Genomic DNA, 15,741 nt, shown 5'->3' with positions numbered 1-15,741 from the left:
CGTTTGTCGTAGGTCCATAGAAAAAGGAAGTGGACCCATTAGGGCGGAGCTTCTTCAGTCACATGATGTAACCCATTGATTGGTTTTACGACAACAGCGTCCGACCAGCGCTTTTACCGACTCAAGATCCAAAGTTTAGTTCTTTTTTCAGCTGTATTCTCCTCCGCAATCTTCTGGCAAAGAATAAAAAATTCTTTACATATAGTATTCCCCCTTATTCGCTCAAGTTGTGGACCAGAGAGGCCCCCCACCCCCTGTTTATGTCTCATCCGACCCCCACGACCGAAGAATGTCCGTTACTGATCCATACTCGTCAAAAACACTTCCGATCATGCTTTGTAAAACATTTATGAAAGAACATTGGAGTATTGTTTAATATAAAGAGTTCTTTTTTAATTTTAATTCAGAACAATAGACTGTTCTGCAGCGTAGAGGCTGGATTCATACATAATAAACACCTGCTCTGGATTATAATTATCCTCCGTGTTTATCTTTTTCATTTTCCGTTTCTGTTTCTGAGTCAGCTTCTCTTTCTTTTATGACATGCTTGCAATTGTTAAATAAAGTTTAAAAAAAGCTTCTCTTTCGCTTTAGTTGGACCTTTTGACACACAACTACATCATCGGTCTACACCAAGGGTCTCAAAGTGGCAGCCCGCGGACCATTTGTGGCCCCCAAGTTAATATTTTGCAGCCCGCACCTTAATTTGAAAGTTCAATGTCTACTAGGCAATGTCTTCTGCATGTTGAAGATGGCTTTATATTTGATTTGTGATGTTTCAGTTTGCTTTATGCTTAAAACTTTACATGTGCTATTGTCCTAGGTTATCTTGTTGTCAGAAAAGTCCTTAGCAATAGTTGCTAGTGTCGTTAGCTCCTTTCATTTCACAGGACGCAGAAAATATTGCTTAATAGTAAATAGACATGAACAAATGTTCAATAAACCTGTTCAGTAAAAACAGACAAAAGACCAAAGATATAAACAGTGGATGCAAAAATATATTTTTGGCAAATTTTGAGCGTTTCAGTTGTAAAGTGGACCCATTAAACAGTACCAAACCATACCTATTGGGGGCCCCCCCTTCAGTTGTAGGTCCATTGAAAAGTGGAACAGAACGGTTATAGCTACCCATTAATTGGCAGAAAGTGATGACAACATTAGAAAGCACCAATATAGCGCTCATTTAAGCCAATGTTTCCAACGTTTGTGAGCATTCAGGTTTTTGTGGTTTCCTGCGTACTCTTTTGGTTACGAGTCTCTATTGAAAGTCCCTGCAAACAACAGCAAAACCTGATCTGCGATGGGACAGCAAACGCTCCTTACCACCATTGGCGACAGTATGATACACAGTGAGTTTGAGAGATCCATTAGTGGTCTACACCACACATGTGCCGTGAAAACAAACCGCTCAGTGGAAGTGAGGCTTAACTGAGTGAAAACGCTCGCCTGAATTAACTAGACGGTACCGTACCACTCCTTACCATACCGGACCGCTCAGTGGAAACAAGGCTTTAGTTTTCCTGGTCTGAGCTGCCATCTGGCTCAAAATAGCTAAGATAGCTCCAATAATGTTCACCATTTTTGTAGCACCTGTAATCGTTGGGGGTGTGAGATAGCAGGACCGTGTCAACCGAGATCTCTCAATTATGGGTGACGGAAAGGGGGGGCGGGGTTGCATCGTACCAAAGAATTTCTAATGAACTACTGCCGGTTTGCAAAACTATGTCCTATAAAACAACACCGGCATAATTATAACTTAAATACCTCTGGAAACGCTTTAAAAATAGATCAAAAGATGATTTTAAATTGATGCAATATTTAAGTTCTTGCTTTTGTTTTGTGCCATAAATGTACATAATAAGGAAACATGCTTTACATTTAAGGAAACTTGAAAAAGAGACTGTTGATGCTCTTTCGCCCTGTCACAACCTATGTAACAGAAGGAAATACAGTTAAAAATGATCTGCTTTTGATCTGAAATTACTGCTGAACGTAGCTTAGATGAAATGAGTAGAAAAGAGACGGAAACAGAAGAAATGGTTGTATAGTCAGAAAATGTGCCCATTTGCTGCTCTGCCTCTGTTAGTCTCTCTGAGCAAGTGCTTTTGAGTATAAATTATGAAGTGTGGATGAAGTCACGCAGGGACCCATTTGCACATATACATGCACACACACACACTCCTTTAATGCCTGGTGTATGTCACACTGCTTGTCCCTTACTGCTTAGAAGCACTTTAGTTCATTTCATTGTGTGTGTGTGTGTGTGCGTGCGTGCAAGCATGGATTCAGTATTCATCACACGGTTAGACATGCCTTCATTCCAATGCAAGCTTGAGAGGCAATACATATGCACACACAGCCTCTCTCTGAGATGCACGTGCTGCTTGAAAGTGTTTGTGTGTGGGCAGCCTGCCTCTCCTGTCAGAATGTGTTAATCCGCTTGACTGCAGATCCCAATCAGGGCAAAGAAAGGAGGAGAGCCGGAGACAGAGGGAACACGAGCAAGCAAAATGCTGAAAGAGTGGTGATGAATGGCCGAGGAGAGAAAGTAAGATGGGTGGAGAAGTCAGGATGCCCCTTTTTTTCTTTAAGCGGCTCAAGCAAGGCAGATTTCACAGGCAAGCTTCAATGCTGGAGCTGAGGGACTCTTGGGTACCGCCCTGATGGTCTGCTTTATGCCACGGAGAGCCCGGCAATTTTCAAAAATGGCAAACGGATTCTCCTGGCGGCAATAATAAACTCTCAAGTTTGATTTTCAAACTGACCCCTCTTTTCCCCAGCTCTCTTGGGTCGAAGATGCTTCCTTCGCTGCCCTGGAGATGCTCCTTCTCAGATAATCCGTCTTTGCTACATGAACTCTAAGGACTTCAGCTAAGACCTGTCATATCCTCAAGTCCTAATCTGGGCTAGATGAGGTCACAAGGATGCCAGTCCATATGACAGGTGTTCTCAGAACAGGCCGCTCTATACTGAGGCTTTGAACCTTGTGCTTTAAAAATCATTGTTTTTTTTAGTTTTCTATATGAGAACATCAAAGACCAACTCCAATGAAAATAGTTTTTTGGTGTTTTTCAAGAAAATTAAAATAGCATTTCTAAATATGTTTTATTCAAATCATTGTGAATCAGGAGTAGATGGAAAAAATTACAGTTGAAAAAGCTTGCAGTTATGAAAAAAAATCTACAATCGACCGACCATCCACTCTGGAGAACTAGATGCATGCATGTGTTGAAATCAAAAGAGCAAAAATAATAATTAAAACTATTTATTTAGTATAGTATTTGCTTAGTCCAGCTTGATCATTGCTCACATTAGGCATCAGATGCTTTCTGTTTAAACTAACTGATGACCTGCAGAAGATATGATCAGCCAAACACGGCTGTTTTACAAAGAGCTGGCAAAAAATCCACTCAGATTAGGCATAAAATATTCACTCAGAGTTGACAGGTTAAAGGTGAATTAAAAGGGGTGATAAGTTACAAAATCTATTATTCAGATTTTAGTCAAATGTGCACATTTATTACATTAATTTATAAAAATCTGAATAATTAAACACAATTTACAGTAAAAAGACACAATAGTAGAACCTTTTGTATAAAAGTGAATTTGTTTTTACTCCTGAATGGAGATGGCCATTGATTGTTCACACTAGGCAGCACAAGAAGTAGAGTGTGACTAATCATAATGAATAATTGACAGGGAGCATGACTTGACAGATAGCCTTTCTTTTGCAGTTTTTCACTTTAACAGGTGATCTTTCCATCTCGAGGCTTGTTCGCTTGTGATATGAGAAAAGTCTGCTGATCTATAATACAGCGACCGAGGAGCCTGGCAGCTGCTTCTGTGGACATGATGTCCCATTCGACAGACTGAAGGAGCATAAGTGCGTGTCAGTGCATGACTTGCTTCTTCTGCAGGGCTGTAAGTGACATGCCACAATAGGTGGTGACATTACATCCTGCTTTTTGCATCGACCTGAGAGAGGCAAAGCAATATTTCTGCAAACCAAGTGCAAATTTTGTAAATAAAGTACTCGGAGTCCAAAAAAACTAAACCTATTGATTTATTTTCTCCATTTCTTAGTAAGTATAGTCCTCAGTAGTTTAATTACATTTGAATTAATAGTTTTTTATAGATTTTGGTAACTTGTAGAAATATTAATCATTTTTTTTCATTCAAAACAAAAAAATTGCTGAAAAAAAAGGACAAATTGAAGGCCACCATGCAGTTCATCAACCACTAAACACTAAAGTTAACCTCTAAGGTTTTGTTACACAGCTAACCTAAAATATCCCACTTTTACAATTTAGAAAAATATACTTATTGTCTCTTTAAAGCTGTTTTTTTATATTAAATGCCTGGAAAAACTGTGCTAGACATGCATATTTTGGTATCAATTTCAATTTATTTGATTTCTATCGATCCATTTTCTTAATCTGCTAAATCCCTTCGGGGTCACTTGTCGGGCTACCTTTGGCGCGAAGGCAGGATACACCCTGGACAGTTCTCCAGTCTGTTAGAAGGCACACAATCACTCCCACACACATGCAGACCTAGGGACACTTAAGAGTAACAAGTAGGGGGGGAATCGATTTGCTGATATTACGTATGGCAATACTTGTATCAATTCAAAATGCTGACAAGATGTTATTTAATTAATTATTTATGATTGTCCTTCAGCGTCTTACTATTGTTTTCCACTTACACCCCCAACCACTAGTTGGCAGCACAGCACACTGAGCCTCTATGAGCAGCTATACACAGAACCAAAACAAGATCTCACGAGATTCAGCTTGTGTTAAATGTTCAGTCAGCCTTGCAGTTTTGGTTGTTATGAGACATGTACTACTTAGTTTTTACTTGGGATGGATACTGAACTGAAACTCTGAGCCATGTTGCTGCCAGTATCAGTATATGTTAAAGTGCTTAATGTTGTGATCTTTAAATAAAATGAATTTTACCATTTTATTACAATGAAAGACATATTTATATTCAGGTAGAGTTTTTTCTTTTATTTTTTTTTCATTTAATTATTTTTCATAATTTTTTTCCCATCTCTTTTTTTTACTCTTAAGTGAAAAATAGTTCTGGTACAGTCTTGGAATATATTGTGATATGTATCGTGTCGTGAGACATGTATCAGGATACGTATTACATTGCCAGATCTTGTCAATGCACACTACTAGTAACAATCAACTTATGAAGCATGCTTTTGGACTGTGTGAGGAAGCCAAAGTGCCCAGAGAAAACCCACACAAACACTTGGAGATCATGTAAACTCCACACAGGAAGGTCCCAGTTGGGATTTGAACCAGAGGTTTAAATCCCGCTAACCACTGCTTCTGGTCATCGTCATTCACTTTCCCAGATGTATTCAAGCCAGTTTCAAAGAATCCAGAGTATTTTGGGTTTGGTGACATCACAAACAGTCAAAATAGCAGTAACCACCAAGCTGGATAAAAAAAACAGTTCATAAATATATATTGTATAAATTGTTAAGTCATGTGACTGCTTGGTTTGTCCATCTTTTTTTTCAGCTAGTGGAGTTTATGTTCTTTATTTTTTTCTATTTATTTAGCAAAAGTAAATAATCTATATGTATACACTCTATATGGACCACATGTTCAATGTCACACCATGTTCAACAAAGAGGTCTCAAGTGGTTGAGGACAATTATTGAATAGAAAAAAGTTAAACTAATTAATGTTTTAAGGACTCACTTTATTCTGTTTCAGCCAGGAATTATATTAAATAATATAAAATGATATGTAGTGAGGACAATGAGAGGTGGAGGGATGTTAGGAACACAGAGGAGAGACAAAAAAACAGATAAAAGGATGCGATAGCTGGTAGTTAGAGGGAGAATAGGTAAAGATAGACAGTGTTGCTAAACTCAGAATGACAAGTGTGAGACTTTTCTAAGAGTTGAGGAAAAGGTGCGACTCTGAGGGTACCGACAAAGACAGAAAGTAGAGAGCGGTTTAGAGTTTCATGAAAAGCTGAAAACTGATGGCGGGCCAATGCGCGGGTGGGCGTTAAAGTGGTCCAGAGGGATATGATGGGAAGGAGGGGGAGAGGTAGAGGGGGCGGGACTGGTTTAGAGCCGCAGCCAGTTAGAGGACAGGGTGCTGCTCTGCTGGGTGAATCTTACCCTGGCAACACGGGGGGAGAGGGAAAGCGGGGGGGACGGTGGACAGGTAGACAGATGGCTGACTGACCCAGAGACAAGCTGATCAGGGCTCCACAGAGAGCTTGTGCGACAGGAAGAAGAGAAATTTGCATGAACTGTAATGTAGCGCAAAGTGAGAAAGTGGGAAGAGAAACATAGAAACTCAGAGGGCAAGTTGCCCGTGTTTGCTCTGTAATGTTAACAGAAACAAAAAAGCATGACAGTGACAGAAAAAAGACTTTCCAATGGAGAAAAAAAGAAGAAAGTAGAAAAAGTTTGCAGGAAAGCTACAACGACAGGAGGTACAAATGTTTACATCCATATGTGAGAGTCAAAAACAGCTGTCACCCTCAGCATCAAATACAAAACAAAAGGAAAACCTTTATTGAATTTTCCTTCATGTATTTTCAGCAAAGTTTTGATATTTTTTTTTTTTTACCATTTTTTGAGATTTGAAAATTCAAATTGACAAGATTTGGTGCTTTCATAAGCAGAAATCCATTATATTTAGTTTAGATGAAAATCATCAAACTATTGAAGCCCCACTTACACCATATTTGTTTTCTATTGTAAAATCAATCCCAGTGATCTTTTGATTATAATTATAACGTTTTTAGCTAAAATCAAAAAAGCCCCTTGTCGTTTTTTAAGACATGTTGGCTATAATTTGAGTGATATCTAAGTGTTAGTGGGCCAGGGTGCGCTCAGGGGGAGGGGAGACTTTGGCACGCCCATTTCAGTAGCTGCATCAGTAGTCTGAGCATTTTCTAGCATCCAGTTTTCTGATCCAACGCAATTTGAATACTCAGAAAAATGCAACAAGAACATGTTAAAAACACAAAAAAATTATTTAGTAGGTTTTTAGATTTCCTTTATTTACTCCCTTGGTTATTTGTGTCTTTTATGTTGCAAATTAATCCATTTGGGAAGATCTTGTTGCACAGAGTCTGAAGGCTTCTCAGGTTTGTTTTCTGAGTGTTTACGAGGCCCCGCTTCACCAGAGGCTCATAAAAGAAATTTATTTTTACCTGCAACAACGTGTTTTTGCTATGTCTTGCATATTTGAGATTCTCACCTTGATTCATTTTGGTGGGTTCAGAGAAGTCCACCTTACACAGAGGATCCAAATGAACTGATTTTGTTGACAGGATTTTTTGGAAATGCAGGTACGAATGTGAGCACACGTCAACGCTGGATAGCAGGCTCCATGTTTCTTTGTGTCATGCTAGATGGAACAGGAGGTCCACGCCTCGATCACGTCTTTAGTGCAGCTGCCTGTCACATGCTAGCTTGTCATGTCGAGAGTTCTTTTATTTCAGTGTTCGCTCTTTTTTAAAATAATTGTTTATTCTCTGAAATTTTGGGTCAGAGCACAATCGGTGGCACTGCAGAGTGTGTTCCCTGTGAACTGTGGACAACAAAGTGTGTGGTGGCAGCTTTTGTGTGTAAAAATTGCAGATCAGAGTGCTGTCTTGTTCTGCTGAGACTGAACCGCTGAATCAGGAAAGCGTCTCCGTGCGAGAACAAATCTTTCTAATAACCCGTTTCTGTGGGAAGATAAAATGCAGCTTTGACTGCTGTGATAACAACGTCCTGGAGTTTTAATGAGACTCATATCAAAGAACTCCATTGTTATTAGCATCCAAAGTCTCTTCACCCTTAGATCTAAATACCATCATTAGCCTCTTGTCCTTACCTGTTTTTAAGGTTCTAAGGCTAATTCGTCAAATCTTTGCCTCCTCTGGGTTTTTTCGGCGGATCTTGAAGGTACGAGTTTCCGCCGGGCTTCGTATCCGAGGCTGAATTGCTCGCAGTTGAGTCATCCTCACTTTGCTGTGATTGTGCACAGCGGGAGTCACGGAACATGTGCTTTTGTTTTAATCAGACTGCCACTACTCTGCAGTCACACCTGACTCAGCGGGTGGCTTTTAATTAAAGAAAATAAAGGGTGCGAAGGATTGAATACGATTGCAGAACGTTGTACAGATGGGTTATTAGGTAGTTTTCATCAAAAGCCTCCCTGTTTGTGTTTGTTTTGGTTGGATTGTTAAATGTTTATGCTTCTTTAGTACAATAAAATAAAATTGCATAAATTGAACATTAAAGACCCACTCCGATAATGTTTTGAGCTATTTCTAAGTGAACTTTTATTTATGATTATTTTTAGCTTCAAAATATTGATTTAGTGAATTATCACAATACTTTATTTGGCAATACCTATATCGATTTAAAAAACTTATTTAATTAACTATTTAAAAAGCAAACACGCAGTTCAGCATCTTACTTATGTTTTCCACTTAAATATTTCCTAAATAAAAGCAGAGGAAAGCAAAAAAGAGAAGAGAAAAGCTTTCTCCCAAAGAAAAGCACCAGGAATTTGCTTGGGTAAAAGCAACTTGTTTATTAGATACAGTTGCAGTACCTAATTTTCTGATCATATATTTTACAATTTTGTGAAAAAATGTATTAATATTAAGATAATTATTAAGTCATAATTTAAAAAATAGTGAAATATCGTCTGGTATTGTCTTGAGATATATCGTATCATGACGTGGATCGCAATACATATCGTATCGCCAGACTCTTACAATTCACACCCCTATCTTTAGCCAAATAAAACAAAAAACTGTCATTTTTTAGGAAGAGGATTCTGTAGAGTAGCAATAGTTTATAAAAACTCACCTCTGAGTTTTGGGCGGGACCATTAGCGGAAAGCAACCCAGCCTCCTCTTCCCATCCGTTGCGGAGAGCTTGGATTTTGGAACTCATGGCCCGTCCATCGTATTTTCTATGTCACAAATATGCTCTTTTTTTCTTTTTTAATCTCTATTTTTCACAACAAGTTGACTAAAGAAACACTCAAAATTGCAATTTTAAGTTGAATTTTTTAAGTATATGTCCTCTATAAACAGAAAAATGCCAAAAGAACATGCTAAAAAATCCCCAAACACGATTTACATCAGAGTGTATCTTTGAAAATATATATATTTTTTTGAATTTTCTTTTAAACTCTTTTCAGCAATTAATGGTTTAGAATTGTTCCAGTTTAGCTGTTAACTCCTTTCATTTATCCTCATCTCATGTGGCAGGTTGTTCTGAAGCATTTGTTCTCAGTTAAAGAAGAAAACAAAGAGTACCACCATCTATTTTCTTAGATGTCACAGTGAGAAGATTTCTTCCTTTCTGAGCCATTCTGTGCTAAATCTCAGACTTGGGCCAACCGAGGTTCTGCAGCTCCATTCTATGATCCATTTTGCTCGGAGGATGTCTGCTCTGCTCCGTGGTGTGGACCCACCAGGCAAAGCTACTTAACAGTAAATCTTGTTTAGCTGAATCCTCTCAAAATAAGAGCCTCTCTATCCGTCTTTCTCCTGACCTCCCTCTTTCTTTTCTGGCCTTTTCAAGCCTGTAAAGGCAGTCACAACCTGACCATGATGCTTGCTCTTTCCCCGTTTGCCCTTTTGCTTTAGCCACCGTCCCCATTGGAAAGCTTCACACTGACACTGTAGATCAAGGAAAGTGTAGAGGTGAGGCCTCGCTGTGTCCTCTGACGGGCAGCTCAGGTATTTTATAGCCACAACTGCCACATTCTGTCTTCTCCAGAGATGGAGCATCCTTTGATTTCAAAGCTTTTTCTCTGCGCTCAATTCGATCATTTCTTCACCTTTCTAAGCCAGGGAGTCGGGACTCGTACAGAGAGCCTGCTAGGTGAGCAAGTGCAGATTCGGTGGTAATAACTTACTTTCGTGTGGGTGGCAGATGTTACAAAGGTTGGCCCCTAGAAATCGATTGAAGATTATCAGAAACCATTTTCCTATTTGTACAAAAAGCCTCCAGGAAAAAGAAAAAGCTCTCTTTCATGTCTTCATCTGGGCTGAAGTGTTCATCTGACCTTAACTGCTTCATTTTTAATTCAATGAACAGCGTAGGAGTCATCTGATATGGTGCAATCAAGATGTTCATTTGTGTTTCTGCTATGGTTTAAAAAAAGTGTTGATGAAAAGTGTGCATGAAAAATGAAATGAGCCTCCTCCTTCTCCTCTACCCCTCTCTGGCCGCTTCAGACGTTGCGAAAGAAAGGCTTTAATGGCTGCAACAGCCCCGAGCCCGACGGCGATGACTCCATCGACCAAAGCCCGCTAAATGACCGCAAGACCGACGACCTGGACAGCCTCTTCAAACGCTATGGCGTGAGTACCATCACACTTTGGTCACCTTTTCTAACCTTCTCTTTCTGTTCTTCTTCTCTGTCTCTATCTGCCCTCTCTCTATCTCTCTGTGCCTTCTTTTTTTTCTTGTGTTCGGGGAACGAAGGCTCTGAACAAGAAAGAGCATCGGGACTCTGAGAGCCCAGACCCCGAGGAGCCCTTCTCCCTCACCCCTCGCACTGAAGAGAAATACAAAAAAATTGACGAGGAGTTTGATAAAATGATGCAGAACTATAGGCTGTCAGTGAGTACCTCCCACCTCTCTGTGTAACCCTGCCCCCCCTCCTCCAGCCCCCCTCCCACCTCATACCGGTACTTTGCTGCTGGCGCTGAGCGGACGGTTTCTGGATGCTGATGGCGATCTGATTACTCACAGAGCACTTGCCTTCACCACTCCCTCACCCGTTTTTACCGCACTTCACCTTTTACCAACACCACCTGTCTCCATCCATGAAATCGCTCCCCTCAAACTGCATCTGCTCCATGGGCTGTCTGAAGTAACAACAACAAAAATAATCACAAGAAGTACAAAACTTTCTTTTTCCAAACTAAAAGTGATGCCATTAAAACCATTATCCTGCAAATGTGCATATGAGTCATGAAACAAAAAAAAAGGATTTTGCTTCATTAATCTAAAGATTGTCAGCACAGTTAGGAGCTTCCTCAGGAGCATCATTTCTACAATGAACTGTCTCCATGCCTCCGCAAGTTTGCTAAACCAGTGCAGCAGTGTTGACGGTGACCTTTGTTTTCATAAAAATTGACAATTTATTCTAACAATCAGTGCTTTGGGGGCGTCCTGATGAGCAGATCGCTTCGCAGGGATTTGTCTATTGTTGGAAAATATATTTAAAAAAGTAATGTAAAAGCAGATTATGTTACAACAGAGTATTAGAAGCACCATAAAAACAAGAATAAAGTCCTAAAATTCAGAGAAAAAAAAGTGTAAATTGATGCAAATAAAGTAATAAAAATTATGAGGAAAAAGTTGTAATTTTACAAGAAGAAACTCATAAAATTATAAGGAAAAAAGTCAGAATTTTTACAAGTATAAAGTTGTAAAATAGTTGTACATTCATGAAAATAAACTTGTAAAATTGTAAGGAAAAAAGTCAACATTTTATGAAATAAACTCATTGAATTATGAATTCGGCTACCGTCACATATTCCAAAATGCCACAGTGCGGCGACTTAAATGCCCGTTTCTCAGGAAATTTGGCAGGTAGCAGCAATTATTATTGAGAGGCAGAGATTTTGAAAAAAAGTGGAAATTTTACAGCGATCAAATGAGTTTTTTTGACAGCAGTCAGCGGCACTTTTTGAGGTTGCGCGGTGACAGTCCAGTGAAAGGCTGGGATCTGGGGCGCCGAAAAGGGGGGTAAAGGTGGCGGATTCTTGAGGCCCAGACTGAGTGGGGGGGCATAAAGGCCCCTAATGCAAATTTGACACTGTATTAGGGGCCTTATAAAAATTATTTTCATGGGTCCCAAAATCCCTAGCGGTGCCTCTGATGACGCCATTGCAAAATCGGGTGACATCTGGGTGGCCACAGGTTGGTGGCTGCCAGAATCACCAGCCAGCAGCAGCTCTGACTGAACAATGTGTAAATGTCTCCGACCATATCAAGTGCCACCAGCCGCCCGGTAACCTGGACAATTCAGCACACGTGACTGCCTCCCTATTGCGCTGTGGCAGTTGTATTTGTGACTGTAGCATAAAAGAGTCAATATTTTTCTATAGTAATAGGTTAAAGTTATTAATTTATGAGACAAAATGCTATTTACTATGAAAAATATAACAACAACAACAAAAGAAGAACCAATATTGGATGAGAGTCATAGAACGCATTGTAAGCAATTACTTCAGTATTGGTTTATTAAATAAGGAAGTACTAAGTCTTTCAGTGAGTCATTATTCTTTGATTATAAGTATAAGGACATTGAAAAGAATTTGCAGGTTCCTCAGAAGAAGATTGTAGATGGAGGTTTACACAACCTTTGTGAAAAAGAATGCCTTTTCCGTGTAAAATGACAACTTTTTTGTCATTATTTTACGGGTTCTCACAAAATTACAACTTTTTCCCATTAATTTACGACTATATTCTAGTAAAATTACATTTTTTTTCTCATAATTTTACAAATGTATTCTTTATATATATATATATATATATATATATAATTATTTTCAATGGTGGTGCTAACACTCTGTCTCACTGTGCGGAGCGGGATCGGGATCGGGAAAGCCTGTTTCCGTTTTAAACTGTGGTATAAACAGAGTTGCCGAGTGTGGTCCGGCTCCTCCTGACATTATCCAGGTTCTGACTGGCGCTCTGCCAGCACCCCCCCTCACTTTGCCAGTTTCTGTATGATTCATTTTTTCCTCTGTGCTCAATAATGCCATTAATGTCACTTTAATGAGCAGCACTTAATTTACAACCCCTCATCTCGTCTGCCCGCTCGCCCGCCCGCCTGATCGGTCACTTGGGATGAAACCACGTCACATTCAGGTGCTGATTCAGGAGTTAGGTTGAACAGTCAACTACAACCACACTGGAGTTGGAGGGGTCACACTAGTATGAAAAACAATAATTATAGATGGGTAGTAATTTACTATCACTCTTCTAAGCTCTAAGATCAAGTAGATGCTTAAAAGACTGAAATTGGCAGATAGTTCTGGAAGACAAGGCTTTATTGGGAAAGGTTTCTGAAGTGAGGAAAGTTCCTGAGCTGTATTTTCAGGTGTGAGGTGTGAGTTTAGTGGATTCAGGGATAGTATTTGTACTTTTAGTTCTCATCAGTGAGTCAAACTGCAGGCCTTTAAGCTCCAGTAGATGATGGTAGCAGCCCTCACTGAGATCTAAGCACTGTCCATCCCAGGCATCAAGCCAAGAGTTCCCAAAACCCTTTTTACCTCCTCATTTATTTTGTTTTACTATAGCAGTAATCACCAAACGTGTGCTCCCACCTTGCAGATCATTTACTGAGAAATGCAGAGCCAAGAAAACAAGTCAGCTCAGGTTTAATCAGTTCAACAAACGTTTCTCCTCCTGAGTCCGACCCAGCCCCTCTGCGCTCTACCAGCTGAAATGGCTTTTAAAAGCTTTTCCTCCGAAGAGAAAGCCACGGCTGAAGGAAAATAGAATTCAATCTACCCCCTCTAGAGACGCGCTGCTCTTAGTGCACGTCGATTGAGCTCAAGTCGAACGCGGCTGGCAGGTAGCATCCCCACCACACGCTGCCCCTCGGTGTCTAAGCCAGCCCGGTTTGAGCGGGAGCATCGCTCAGAGGCAGTGGGGAAACGGAAGCATGTAGCACGACCCATCACGCCTCCCCCTCTTCATCATAATCCCCTGCATGACAGCTAGGGGCCAGGATATACATGCTTAATCCCACTTGTACTGAAATGATTCCCGAGGCGGGAGAGGGCGGCGATTGTTAGGACACTTGGCTTGACGATCATCACGCTCACATTTATGCTCTTCTAAATCAAGTTTTTTTTCATCAATACAGTCTGTAAACACCCTCAAAACAACTATACTCACAGCATGTCCATATAATTTCACAAAAAATATTTAAAATCTTATTTTTTCTATTTCCCACACAGAAAAAAATATTAACTTTTGGGATATATAAAGTTGATCTTATCTTATATCTGTAAAGTTGGGAGAAAACTAAGCCGAAGTTATAGAACTAATGCAATCCTCAAACATATTGTTAATCTAGTTATCATTTACATTCAAAAGAATATCCTTGTTATGAGGGACCCTCTGATGGAAAATAGGTTAGCCTTCTCCCTCTTTTTTTTCTCCTCTTGCTGAAGAGCCCTTAAGCTTCCTCAAATAAGCCTCAGGAAAAGCTCCGGGTCAATTCTTTTGCCCTCCAGGTTCTAATTATTTTTTATTCTACCCAGTTCCCATCCGAGCTGCTCAATCCACAGGATAACAGCACCCAGTTAACCTTCTCTCAGTTAGAAGCATCGATGTTCAAAAGAGCTGAAGTGGGAAGAAGTAAATTTGCTTGAATTTGCGAAGGACATGCAGCACTTTTCTTTGTGGCACAGGGGCAGAACAAGCCTGGTTTATAAATTAAAAAACTCCTGTTTACTGAACAGGTTAAGGGGTTCCGGAGCAATGTCGCTCATATCCTAGCAACCAGGAGCTGACATGGTCAGAGATGAGCTGCGAAGAAGTGCCTTGCAACAAACGACTGATATAAACGGGCAACAAAACCGCCAAAACCCTGAAGTGTATTGTTGTCTGTAGATTCTGTTAGTCGATTATTACTTGAATGTACAACACAGTAGAGAGTTTTGCAGGTAATTTTAAGCAGCAAACACTTTTTTTCTACTAAATTTTACTAATGTAATTTTTTTCCCTACACTTTTGTAATCAGATTTGAGCAAGAGGACAGAACAAAATTTGGGTAAATAATGAGGTAAAAAAGAAACTCAAACTTATACAAAAAACTAAATTATTCACTTGAATTTTACATTATTTGAGGTAAGATGCAAACTGCAATAAAGGGAAAAAAATTATGATTTTTCTCCCTTAGTATCAGCATCCTCTCCAAGCCTCTGCCTTAACCCCTCCCCTCACCTATTCATTCTTTCCCCTTATCTATGGATTGGCCAGTGTGCATTAGTGCAGTGTTTTTGGATGCTGTTTACTAGGGGTGCAATACTTCATCTTAGTACTGGGCAATATGACAATACTTATTGTGTGGACGATAGAAAAGTGTATATCGTGCCATTTATCTTCTATCGTTTATATTGTTTCTAACCTAATTTGACTAATTAATACCCCAAATATATCATTAAATAGCCTGAGACAATTCCAAAGGTGTTGCCTTGTCAGTGTCTACTCAAAAAGTGAATATAAGTGAAAATAAAGACAAATTTAAACGAGATTATTCGCTAAGAAACTCCGTCTTGTGGTTTTACGTTCTTTGATAATGCATTCACGACATGCTTTATGGTACTTTACACGAGTGCAGAACGATTGACACGTAACACCTTGAAGTTGTTTCCTGGAGTTGAAACAGACAGATGCAGGCAACCCAAGAACAAGCAGTTTTAGTAATAGAGGGGTACATCTGTGATTTGGTTGCATTTTGGATTCAAGACGTCCGACGACGAGGAGAAGTTAGCAATAAGTAAACTATGTAAGGAGGCTGTTCCCATGCCAATGTTAACACAACAAACCTTCTATTGCTCAAGGAAAGTCCACGAAAATGAACATATGAGATTACAAGAAATAAGAGATAAATGAAGCTGTGGAACAGGGCTGTAACAAGTATTTGAGCGCTCGGATTCTCATGATCTGCTTTCGAAAATTCGAGTATGAATATTCACGACGTCCAAGATTGC

General features: G+C 39.7%; 1 protein-coding gene across 10 annotated transcripts in view; it reads left to right on the top strand.

Moving 5' to 3' along the window:
- Window positions 1-15,741, top strand: part of mef2d (myocyte enhancer factor 2d) — a 121,920-nt gene that overhangs the window by 59,389 nt on the left and 46,790 nt on the right. For 7 of the 10 annotated variants that reach the window (XM_024267230.2, XM_024267232.2, XM_024267227.2 and 4 more), the window contains exon 5: window positions 10,484-10,621. In XM_024267230.2, coding sequence (XP_024122998.1) covers window positions 10,484-10,621 — 138 coding nt within the window. Of the gene's footprint in view, window positions 1-10,233; window positions 10,360-10,483; window positions 10,622-15,741 lie in introns of all 10 variants that reach the window. The other 3 variants (XM_024267231.2, XM_024267236.2, XM_036215705.1) reach the window with 1 other exon arrangement.

The sequence above is a fragment of the Oryzias melastigma genome, linkage group LG16, assembly GCF_002922805.2.
Source record: "Oryzias melastigma strain HK-1 linkage group LG16, ASM292280v2, whole genome shotgun sequence".
Lineage (NCBI taxonomy): Eukaryota > Metazoa > Chordata > Actinopteri > Beloniformes > Adrianichthyidae > Oryzias > Oryzias melastigma.
Note: the sequence above shows the minus strand (reverse complement) of the source record. Positions and strands in the feature narration are given on the sequence as shown.